Source organism: Rutilus rutilus, assembly GCF_951802725.1.
Source record: "Rutilus rutilus genome assembly, chromosome: 20".
Classification (NCBI taxonomy): Eukaryota; Metazoa; Chordata; class Actinopteri; order Cypriniformes; family Leuciscidae; genus Rutilus; species Rutilus rutilus.
In genome coordinates, this window is record NC_140225.1 from 29,818,618 (window position 1) to 29,830,894 (window position 12,277).

General features: G+C 41.4%; 1 protein-coding gene across 1 annotated transcript; it reads right to left on the reverse strand.

Moving 5' to 3' along the window:
- Window positions 1-3,522: 3,522 nt before the first annotated feature.
- On the reverse strand, window positions 3,523-8,349 carry dldh (dihydrolipoamide dehydrogenase). Its single transcript, XM_084392285.1, has 11 exons — window positions 8,146-8,349; window positions 7,753-8,049; window positions 7,306-7,366; window positions 6,956-7,213; window positions 6,265-6,325; window positions 6,048-6,178; window positions 5,768-5,937; window positions 5,439-5,655; window positions 4,536-5,343; window positions 4,347-4,452; window positions 3,523-4,248 (listed from the first exon to the last, which is right to left on the reverse strand). Exons 1-11 carry the CDS (start codon window positions 8,191-8,193, stop codon window positions 4,243-4,245), a joined length of 2,163 nt encoding a protein of 720 aa, XP_084248411.1. The 5' UTR covers window positions 8,194-8,349; the 3' UTR covers window positions 3,523-4,242.
- Between the last annotated feature and the right edge of the window lie 3,928 nt (window positions 8,350-12,277).

A 12,277-nucleotide genomic window follows, 5' to 3' on the forward strand; every position in this document is an offset into this window, starting at 1 on the left:
CACCATTTTCCCCAGGAAGTGTCGATTATGTTCTTTTGAACACATGGGATGAAATATTTGCAAATGTTTTATGCGACATTTCAGTTTTGCGCACAAAGTTAAGTTCCCAACTTTGGATGGAAACGTAGCTACCGTTGATAGTAGAAGATGAAAGTTTTCCTCCAGTTCCAGATGTCACATTGGTCCATTTTACTGACATTCTGTGTATAACAGCAGCTCTTCCACCCACTGACTTCTTTTTGTTTGCTCTCAATTGCCCTGGATGAAACCGTTTTGTTCCCTGAAACTTCCCTTGCAGGACTCTGAATCGCTTCTCTACCAAAGCAAATGAGATCTAAGGGCCCAGGTTGCAACAGTTGAAAGGGGACGGCACTGCATTGTGAGGACTGACAGGTGACCACTACGCCTGAACAAAGGGTGGGTCATCGCTGTGGCGAAATCCCTTTACTGATGCTCGTGTTCCCCTCTCACCACAATCTGTCAAAATTTAACTTGCCATTGAAGGGATTGGCAGCAGAACATAGCTTTATAAGGACTACGCCAAGCAGAAGTAAGGTTGCACATACAGGCTGATTCCGAGGCATGGCGTACACTACTATCACTCATCGCTTCCCTGAACAAAGAAGAAAGACGGCGACTATACGACAGAAAAAGGGGGCTATAATCTGTGACGAGATCTGCCCGTGAAGTGGAAACACTTAAACAACCAAGCTCAGCTGAAATTCTTCTCTTGTCATGTAAATGTACTTCACCATGAAACGTCTTGTTTCGTCATGGTAGCGTCCTGCAGATAAAAGACATAATAACCTGAACAGAACAAAGCTTCTAGTTAAACAGCACATGGAAACCCTATAACATATTATATGGCCTGAAACAGAAAAACAAGCCAACAAATAGGCTTTTCTTTGAATATTACTTTGTCTTCGCTAAGAACAAAAATTCTGGGTTACACTTTATTTAAAGGTGTCTTTGTTACACTGTAATTAAACATTTACGTACTGTTGACTACAAATGGTTTGGTTTATGGGTTGCACTTTAATTTACAGTACGTGCACTTACGTGTACTTACATTGTACTGTCCTACTGTAAGGGGACTATATGGGTTAAGGTTAGGTTTAGGTTCAGGGTTTGTACCTATTTATTACCCAGTTATTGTAAAATAAGTACATAGTATGTATGTACAAGGGGAACAGGACTGTAAAATAAAGTGCTACCGGTTTAAGGTTAACCGCGTGTAATTATGCATAGTACTACATGTTATAAGGAGACTGTAAAATAAAGTGTTACCAAATTCTGCATAACGTGCCACAATCAGGATTAACTCTTTCCCCGCCATTGATGGAATTTTCCGGCAATCCATGTTTTCACAGTTATATGACAGGGGGCGCTATTACGCATCTTCTCAAAGGGTATAATCTCCAGATCAAAACACAGGCGAAGAAGAAGCAGAGAGAAATCGATAAAAAGCATTGATTATGCACATTGTAATCATTGACAAAAACGCATTTTTTTAATCAAATTAAGTGGTGATTAAAAAAGTAAGACCTCTTTATGATATATGGCATGTTCAGATATTCATACATCGAAATACTCTGGGGGACATGAAAAGTTTGTGAAAATGATAAAAAAATGCTGGCGATGTCTGGCAATTTATAAAAAATAATTTAAAAAAAGCTGGAGGGGAAAGAGTTAATATACAGTACCAATGAGATTTCACTGTGGGCGGAGCTATGTTACACCTGGTTAGAACGCATTATGAGTATTTTACCACATCTAGCCCTTCACATTTTATCATTAAGATCAAAATACTGTTCAAAAAGAACTGTACACTGAAACCATGTTTTATACATTGTTCATAAGGTCGCATATCTCTCAATAGACCCTATACTTTGAATAATGGAACTATACTTTGTGTTATATTACCTTGGCATTACATTTCAGAAAACCAGTCAAAGCTGCTGCATGAGTGTTTGTAGCCGAGGGAGTGATGGCAAATTTGCAATCTTTCTCTTTTCTGACCACCGTAATCAATCTCTTAATATTTTTTTCCTTTTCAGAAAGTCGTAGAAACGCTATTTTTTGCTTTTGAAGCAAAAAGGGAATGCAAAACTTATATTTGTTGTAGTATCTATTCACCACAACTATGATGAGTTCTGCTTCTGAGAACCCTAGAAATGTGAAAAGTGTCCAATCGCATCACATCTTTTGGTCTTTATTGAACAGAACAAACTAATGAGGAACACAATATGGATTTGGACTGCTGTGAACATCAGCAAACTGTACAAAAACTGTTTACACTATAGCTTACCGCAAATGTTGGAGTAATGCGTAAGCACGACTTGCAAACATTTTCACCCTGAGCCTGATGAGACTATTAAGAACATTCTGAATTTTCTTTTTTGTCTTAAAATAAGATTATAGCATAAGTATTTTGCTAATGAATCACACACCAAACACAATGTTGAAAACCCACACAACTGAAAAAGATCTAATAGAAGATATTTGCCGCAGTGCGTCAGGCCTACACTGAATGAAGAAACAAAAGAACTGCTTTAGGCCTGTCTCCTGTTATTTTCCAACTCAGCGAAATCCTATTGTGCGAGTGAAAAAAGTTAAGTTAAAAGCTTAGCGTGGTATGTGAAAGCAACTGTCCAACAGTTGGCTAATACCAGTGAATACTTTTCACTGTATCCTCCCTGAACCCACAACCAAAGACTCTACAAGTTCTACAGAGCTCAAGTCACTTCTCATTTTTACAGTTATTGATCTAAAGGAAAGATTGGACAGTATAATTACTTTCCATATTGAAATAACCTAAGCAATCATTATTAACTTTTATACCATTGTACTCTCCTTCACTTGCTATATATCAAACATTTCGCAAATACATTATTCAAATGTATATCTCACTTCTTTGAGTTGACAGAAGTTACAAAAGTGTTTAATAGGTGTTCTGTTTTTAAAAGCATAATGATATAATGTAATGCTCTTATGCTCTACTCATAAAATGCAATTCCTTAAATACCATTTAATAGGCTGAAAAGTCATATCACCAGAAGGACTTCAATAGTTATATTCAGTGGTCTGCTCGAATAAGTGAGCATGTTAACCCTTAAATATCTATGCTTGCAGATTGTTTTGAATGATAAAAAAAGAAAATACTGTTTAATACATCTTAAAGTGCTAAGGGAGGGAGTGTTCCTGTTCTCCTTTTGCTTTATAAAAGTCACATAATGAGCTTGGCTACAGCTTTGACATAAAACGTTCCACCAAACAGAAACTTCACCCCAACCATTTGCAAAAAGTGGTTTTGATGTTTTTGTCAAAGAGCTCTTGCATCCCAAAAATACCCTGCCATCAAAATCGAGGCTGTAATTTGTCTTTACCGGGTGTGTCTTTGTCTTACTCAGTGAGGTTAAAAGGGAAAACATGCAACATTTGTCACATAAATCTGGCAAAATTAACAAAATGATTTACAGATGGCAAACTCGGCACAATAACTCAGTAATACCTGACCAATTTTGTGATATTTCATACAGGATTTATTTGGAAAAATATTAAGGTGATTTTTTTTTTTTCATGGGCAACAGTCATAAAAACAATTCCTGTAAGTTTTGACAGCGTTTTTTTAAATACATTTACATCAGAAAAGTCACATCGACCCGAAGTGCCTTATTTACAATAGACAAATTTGCAAAATGAAAAAGATTTTAAATTACATCAAACTTCACGCACACGAAAAAAGAAACCACAAACACATCGATCACAAATAAACATTTAAATAAAAGAAATACAAGCTTTCCAAAAACAAAATCAGTAACAAACATATTTGATGGCAGTGTTTTTCCTCAACTGATCTATGAAACGATCAGAGAACTTCCAGATACACACTGCAGTCAGTGCATATGCATACACAGTATTCGATTCAAATGTGTGTTAAATACATTAAAAATACAACCCATCATAGTGCAATGAGGTAAAACCGTCCCTACAGGAAGTGCAGCGAGTCCACTTGGCACGTTCCTGGGAAACAAACTTTGAGAGTCCGAGCCAGTATGGCCCAACGTCCTTTCCTGCAGTCACTGTGTTTACTTCAGTTGAGAACCAGCTCATTCTGAATATCACCTTCAACATAAGTTTCACAGCAGCAGTCACATGAAGGAAACCTTCCCTCTGGTTTGAGCAGCATTACTGGAGTAAAACCTCCTGTAGAACAAGATGAGCTACAGCTCCGTTGTGGCGTTACACCTGGAACAAGAAGAAATGGCATACATTTAGCGTTCAGAAATCTAGATTTGCAGACTAGCGTCTCAAGACTGCAAACAATAGAAAGCTTCTGGACTTACCTCGGTTGCAATAATACATTCATCCTTCTCCTCTGATAAAACAAAGACTGACTGGTACTTTGTGTCTTTGCACAAAGAATCTGTATGTTTCCTCTCTGAAGAATCACTGAAAATGAAAAGAATCAGCTTTAGTACTGCATAACAACACCTCGTCTAAAGTAACCAAAATCCACACACAACAATATTTACCTTTTTAAATGATTTCTGTGTTTCTCCTCTGAGTCGGACTCGAAATCCTCGCATTTTGTTGCTTCGCTCTTCTCAGAGTCCTCTCTACCCAAGTCCTCTGGCTTTAGCTCATGAACAAGATTGTAATCCACTAGAGAGTAACGAGATTTGAATCCGTTTTTTTCTCCGCCTGTGGCGTCGCTCTGAAAGTCCACTTTCTTGTTGATGTTCTTTACTTGCGTGGTTCCGATGACGCTTACGGACAAGTCCTTGTCTCGGCTGCAGTTGTTGGTCAGGTTGTTCATGGTCTCGATCTCACTATGGCTGTCGACTTGCTGGCTCCTCTGCTGCAGCTTAAGACGGATGTAGACGACCAAGATGGTGCCTCCGATCAGGACTAAAAGCACTAAAATAATCCCAGCACAAACCGCCGTCCAAGGAAAGGCTCCATCGTCCTCGGCGTAAGAATATCTTTTGTCGGCTTCCTCAACAACGGCTTGTCCCTGTGAGTTCTCCGGGAGCAAGAACTGACAGTTACGTCCTCCGTAACCCGGGATGCAAGCGCACACATAGCGTCCGTCCCTCTCGTGACAAGTGGCACCGTTGTGGCACGGGTTGTGGAGGCACTTGTTGGCCGTGGAGGTGCAGTTCTTCCCGTTGTATCCAGGTTGGCATGTGCAGGTGTAGTCGTTGAGTCCGTCTTGGCACGTGCCTCCGTTCTGACAGGGATAGGCGGCACACTCATCGATGTTGTCTTCACAGTGCGTTCCAGTGAAACCCTCAGGACACTGACAAAGATAGGAGTCCACAAGATCTAGACATTGGGCACCTGCATAATAAGAGTAAGATAGAAGACATGAGACAACTGATTCAAACACTCCCTCTTCAACATGTCAGGGACTTGAATGGGAGCAATCAATGTACCATTCGAGCAAGGGTTGGAGCTGCAGTGATCAATCTTCTTTTCACAGTTGAAACCAGCGTAGCTCGTGGGACACTGACAGAAGTATCCTCCATCAGGGTTGTCAGCGCAGCGTCCACCGTTGAAGCAGGGGCCGTCGGCGCAAGTCATGGCGCTCAGCTCGCAGTTTCTTCCGTAGAAACCAGGAGGACATGTGCAGCTGTAGGTGTTTTCAAGATCCTGTGAAATCCGAGGAACGATTGAGAAGAAGTTAGGACATTGAACAAAACTCAAGTCCTATATAACACATAAAACAGAGATCGAATTGACTCGCATATTTATTAAAACTCACAGTGCAACTTCCTCCATTTCTGCACGGGCTGCCAGAGCATTCGTTGACCTCAATCTCACAGCTGTCTCCGGTGAAGCCAGGTCTGCATGAGCAGGTGTAGCTTCCCTGGCCAGTGTTGGTGCAAGTGGCCCCATTCTGGCACGGTTTGTGATGTGTGCAGTAATTAAGATCTGCAACACAAAATAAAACATGTAGGTTAGTCTTCTCTGCTGCGTACAGAGTCAACTCTAAACCAACAACTTGGTTTCAACCACTCAGTTTACGATGTCAAAAGGCTCACCTTGGTTACAGAAGAGGCCTCCCCAACCCTCTTGGCAGTTGCATTGCCATGGCTGTTGGCAGGTGCCATGCAAGCAGCCCGGATAGCGGATGCAGTCGTCACAGTATTTTCCATTAAATCCCACTCTGCATCTAAAAACACCACAGAGGACCAGTTAGTATGTTGTTAACTTCCACAGCAATGAAGGTTGAGTGTTAAAAATCTCCATCGCACTTACTTGCATTCACCGGGTTTGTCGCAATACCCATGGTCTCCGTCGCATCCCGTAAGACAGATTGCTATAAAGAGAAATATTTATTTATTATTACCAGTTCCTTTCTGACAGACTCAATTATTATTATTCTGGCACAGCTTTACCAAGCTGCTCACTCTTACTTTGTGAGTAACAACAACAACAACAAAAAGTTCTCCTCACAACCATTGGAAGGACACTCTGGTTAACACAGTTGCACTCATACAAAAGCTTCCTAAACAAAAGCCCCTTTTTTCTCTAACTGTGGGTCAGAAGTCCCCTTTTTCACTCTGTTCATCCAACCCCCTCCCCATAATGTCCCAGAGTCGGCGCAGATAAGGGTGGACAGCTGGTGTACATGGTGCCAGTGCAGGACAGCTGCTCTATTGTCTACCTTCACTCTGCAGCTGCCCCCTTCCAACAATACCTCACCGCTCTGAGCCAATCAGCGCCCAGCGCTCTGCCAAGTAACCAATCAGGCGTTACATTTAATCTATGGCACGCGTGCCATTATTTGGCCAACGTCCCTCATTTGAATCACACAAACGCCTGTTGCTTGCTACCATAGCGACGAAGTTTGTTATTGTTGTTTTTCCTCGCGAAATACCGAAGCATGCATGCGCACTAAAAACTTTCAAAACACAGGTGCAAAATATAACTGTTAGTTTATACTTACGTTCGGTGCAGTAATGCCCTTTCCAACCGGAGTTGCAGATGATTTCTCCGCGCTCTCCGCAGGTAAAGTGGCCGAAAGTGTCGTCGCGGGGACGGCAGAAGACAGAGCAGCCCTCGCCGTAGTAATGCTCATCACAGACGAATCTGTACGAGTACTTCAGCTCTGTCCTCCCACCGACCTGTAGATCTTGGGACCATTCCTCGCCCACTGTCAGGTGCCTTTGGGTGGTCACACGACTGATCAGACGTTCTGGGTTTTCTGTGGACGTTTTAAATTGTGCGTTAGCTCATTGCCGCACAATGATGAATAAAAGCGTAACTTCTGTTAAATGCATTTCGCGTTAACGTTACCTGTCGATAGATCATCGCTGGCATCGGTGTGCAACGCTTCGATAATCAGCGAAAATGTTCCCTGAAACATAGAAAATTACGTGTTAATATAAGTTGAAAGGTCAAGATTAGACTGGAAACGCATTCCTCCACACTTCCCTGCTGATTTACATATAACGGAAGATGTGAATGGCTTGAGGTGTGATCGCACTGGGGATTCGAGCTTCATTTTTCCGATTTCACACTTACTTACTGCAGTAAAATGAAAGGTTTCGGAATTTCACACTGAGCTGACAATTATATTTCAACCCAGGGGATGTGACTTTTCCCACCCGCTAAAGCGTCTAAATACCCACATCCTGAGTCATTATAAATCATTATGCTGTAATAAACCACATCAAAACGGACAAATGTAGGCTATCAAGATATACAGTAGCCTACAATGTAAAAAAAAAAAAAACTACTCACCGGCCATGTGAATCCAAAAGAGAACTGAATGGGATTGGTGAACGAGCTGTCAGGAAAGCTTTCGGGAACTTGGAAGGAGTTTGATCCGAGCACTGGGGTAACGGACCCACCGTAAGTGCACGGAGGATCTGGAGACACATTGGCTTGGTAATGTTTCAGGCAAATCCTAAAAAAGGTTTTGCATTCACACTGCTGAGCCTCTGGCGCGGATCCTTTGCAGCAGTTTGCGTTGCCTGTCACCCCTTTCTTGTTAAGAAACTCCTGCAACTTTAGCTCGAAAACCCCAGAACAAAACCCCTGAAAAGACATGCAAATAGAATCAGTTACTAAAAGTTGCCATCATAATGCGAGATCATTGCTCACTACAGTAAATCAGACGTTGACTTTAATTACCTGGCTTATCACGACACACAGCAAAGCCGCTATCATAAGTCGTCCCATGGTGGAGATGATCTGAACTGTGTTAAGCTTCCACGGGATTGTATGAGACCGTGTCTCAATAAATCATTGAGGCTCGAAGTTCTCCACTCAGTGGGAGGCAGATGCTCTGTTGCGTTCACTTTATCTGCTCATGCAAGCCCATGAAAGTCTCCCTTGATAAAAAAAAAATAAGCAATTAAATCCCAAATACGAATATAAAGAGGAAACCCCGATGCGCAAAAAATGGGGACGAACAAATTCCCTCAGAAGGCGAATACTCCAAGTTGTCAAAAGTTTGCAGTCCACTTAGTTTAGGAAGCAGGAAAAAAAAAAATGCAGAAAACCCAGGAACAGGGTGCTTCTTATCTTATTTTCCGTTTATACAATTGGCGTGGAAATGATCCAAACTTTCCTCCCGTATACTCTTGTTTCCATGTGAGAGACTGACTGGATTGTGCGTGTTTAGTGTCCCAGTCCTCCTGCGGCCGGTTATATACAGGCAGAGACTGCTAGGGTAATGAGATGCAAATGAGCTACTCCCCAATCTGGCTCTGGTTGTCACAAAGGGACACTTTTCAATCCACACCATCCCCAACCCCCCCCCCCCCCCCCCCCCCCCCCCCCCCAAGAAAAGAAGAAAAAAATCGGCAAATGGTCACTGAGCTGTAAAATGTGCAACTCTTTGCCACTGGGAGAGAGAGTGTGTGTGTATTTGTGTGTGTGTGTGTGAGAGAGAGAGAGAGAGAGAGAGAGAGAGAGTTAAAAAAAAATTTACATGCAGGAAAATAAGCAACCTTGAGAATCCTGTACATCCCACTCTGACCTAAACCCACAAATGACATCACACATTGAATGTCGCATTCCTGATAACGGGACAAATAAGTATCCTACAGCGGGGTTTATGGTGTTTCTGGGCAGTTCATTGCAATATGACTGAAAACTCTGTGGATCTGTGTATTGTCTTTTATTAGTCATTTAAACGTATAGGCTATATTGCTAACACTATTCATTTAGTTTGATTAAATTAGTTCGTTAAAAGGTCATTGTAATGTTCATCACTGTAAAAAAAAAAAAAAAAAAAAACATTTTCACGATTTATCACAACTTTTTATCTTGTCTAATCAACTAAGATAGTTAATGTGGTTCAGATAACATAATATTTGGAGTTTCTACCTCAATTAACATAATAATTATTGCATATTTAAGCTAGTAAAAGTTTTGTTCTTGTAAAACATTATAATAACAACAGAATATCAACCCATGATTCTTTTCAGTTTTAACAAAACTTTTTAATTTAACCATAAATTAAATAAATATATGTGTTGCTTACAGCTAACCAATTTTCACCGTGGAATTTTACTTCCGTTCAGATGACAACATTTTTACAAGTCGAATCAGGGCCTTAGCTCCTCGCATAATCAGGTCATGCAAAGTGAACATGTTTATCCTTATGAAGCTTCTGCGCTTTTTTTAACAACACAACTTTCATTTCAGTGGTTTGAGTTTTGGTGACTCTATAAGTTCGAGTTTCCATCTGGATTGTAAACGCTGAACTGGTGTGTGTCGTTCGCGTGGCTGTCATTAAGGCACTTTGTTATTGTGTGTGAGGGGAGAATAAGTTTTCTCTCTCTCTCTCTCTCTCTCTCTCTCTCTCTCTCTCTCTCTCTCTCTCTCTCTCTCTCTCTCTCTGTGCTCTCAGCTGTATGGTAATTCACACAGCACCTGCTCCCCTCACAATGAGAATGAGCTCCCCTCTCTACACGTCATCCCTCACAAAAGTACCTAGCAGCTTCTGTTGTTTTGGTGTTTTATCAATTATTTTGCGTTTAAATTGACGAGGAAGTTTCCAATGCGTTTTTTAATCGTTCATATTGTTAAATGAATCGCGCTTGCCCTCTTTTCGCTCTGTCTCGTGAGCGTTTGTTTGTGTGTGTGTGTGTGTGTGTGTGTGTGTGTGAGAGAGAGAGGGTGATCTTCATTAGTGCGTTAATTAAAAGCGCTCGCGGTTTTCAAATCCAGTGGAATGCAACAATACGTGCATCGGTGACACAGTTACGCGTTGTAGGGAGCCAGATAAGCAGATCTGATGAATGATGAAAAGAATGCGTTTAGAAAATACTTCAGTCCCACTCTGAGCACGCATTATTGTTTAATCGAACGCGTTTGCTGATGCGATGGGATGTTATCGCGCGACAGGTGTCATTGCATCACACTCCGGAGCGAGTTATTGAACCGCTGGCCGTAAATAAGAGCGGAACCGTGTCACCCAGCTATCATCACACTATTCTTTGCCCTGACGTTGCACACATTTCCCGATTAGCCCAGCAAAGCATCACTGAAAACCCTCAGATTTATGCCCACTTCGCTTATTCTTTTCAAGCATAATTTATGCCACGCGATTCTGTCCTGGTTAAATCAAGCAGAAAGCTCCTTTCTCGCATTCCTCCTCTTTTCTGAAGGTGGACTATGGGGAGACTGTTTAACTTAAGTGTTTCTATAGGGGGCTGTTGTACTTTAACTCCTGCCCACCAGTAGCTGCGACAAACAAAGCCGGGACTCGAGCTCTGACTCTTCATCTTTCTTTGCGCTTTAATTTTCATTGATTCTGAATACAAGGGGAGCCCTCGGGGACTCTCTCTGAAGACGCGGACAGCCCCCTCCCCAAGCCAACCATCTGCTACCAACCAAATGGCGTTTTTTCACATCACAACTGCATGTCTCCACTGCCTCTCTGGACAGTGCGCGCGCACGCGGGCTTCCTCCGTATGAGACTGGAAGCATGTAAAGAAGCAGCACATGAATGCCGCTGATGGGCCATATGGTTAGGGAAGCTGCTGGAAGTGGCCGTGGGAACGCAGGGTAACGGCTTGTGGGAGAGTGTCTGCGAATCGCCGCAGATCCGTCAAAAATTAAGTAGAGCGCAAATGTTTGATTTTTTTTTCTCTCTGAATGAGACGGCGCAGTCCCATATGAAAGTGTTGTGGCATCAAGCACGTGAATACGTACTTTTGACCTTATTTTGTGTTCAGGAAAAGTACAATACAATATAGTGATAGATTCCCCCAACGTGACGCAGCAAGGACTCGCGCTGATTAAAATAACAAAGGATGTGTCGCGTGCATGGCTCGGGTGGCGCGCTCATTATGAAAAAAAACAACAAGAAGAAGAAACAATAAAACGCACTGTGAATCAACTGCATCCGGTCGAGGAAGTTACTTTTTCTTTTTAATTACTTGAATCAAATTCTATTTTGAGAGAGAGAGAGAGAGAGAGAGAGAGAGAGAGAGAGAGAGAGAGAGAGAGAGAGAGAGAGAGAGAGGTGAATTCTTCAACAGGCTCGAGGACTGTCGCGTGCCGTCGTCCTTTAGGGAACATCTGCCCCTTTCCCTGGGGTGGTTTTGTTTCTGTGAGAAACTTTGGTTCAAAGAGGAAGAAAAATCAATAGTTCACCCGAAACAGAAAAACTTGTGCTGCTCATCTAAGCTACATTGAATTCCTGCGTCTGCCAAATGTGACAACACATCTGTTGTTTCTATTATATAATTAATAGCTTTAATAGCTGAAGAGTTGAGAGGAAGAAATATAAACAAAAATATATAGTTTTATATTATTACGTTTTCCCTCTCTATCAGTTTGTGAAACTCATACAATGGAATTGACCATACTGGATAGGTCCGCTGCCCTAATTTAGTGCTAAGTTTTATATAATGGGGGAAGATGCCCCCCTTAAGATCAATGTGGATTTACTTTTCAACTGTAACATATTTTAGATAGAAGTTTAGCATGCAGGTGCAGGATAATGTGTTATTATCTGAATTAAATGGGACACATTTGCTAATTTTGTTGTTAGCACAAAGTGTGACCCCCCCCCCCCCCCCCCCATCCCATAAATGACTTTTGACATAATTATTATTAATATTTAAAAAAAAATTCATAGTGTCAGTAATTTAAAATACTAAATGAACTTGTATTTAAAAATGTAATTTGACAATTTAGTTGATAATAGTTAAAAATGCAATGACAGACAAAGCAGAATCCCTGTAAAAGAGACTCGTCTGAAAGGTAAAATGATTCTATGACTTATATACAGGCATATGAATATTTA

Coding starts and splice junctions, on each gene's coding strand:
- dldh (XM_084392285.1), bottom strand. CDS start 8,193: ATGGGACGACTTATGATAGCGGCTTTGCTGTGTGTCGTGATAAGCCAG. Junction 7,367..7,752: donor CTTTTGGATTCACATGGCCG/GTGAGTAGTTTT, acceptor TCTATGTTTCAG/GGAACATTTTCGCTGATTAT. Junction 7,214..7,305: donor CAGCGATGATCTATCGACAG/GTAACGTTAACG, acceptor AAACGTCCACAG/AAAACCCAGAACGTCTGATC.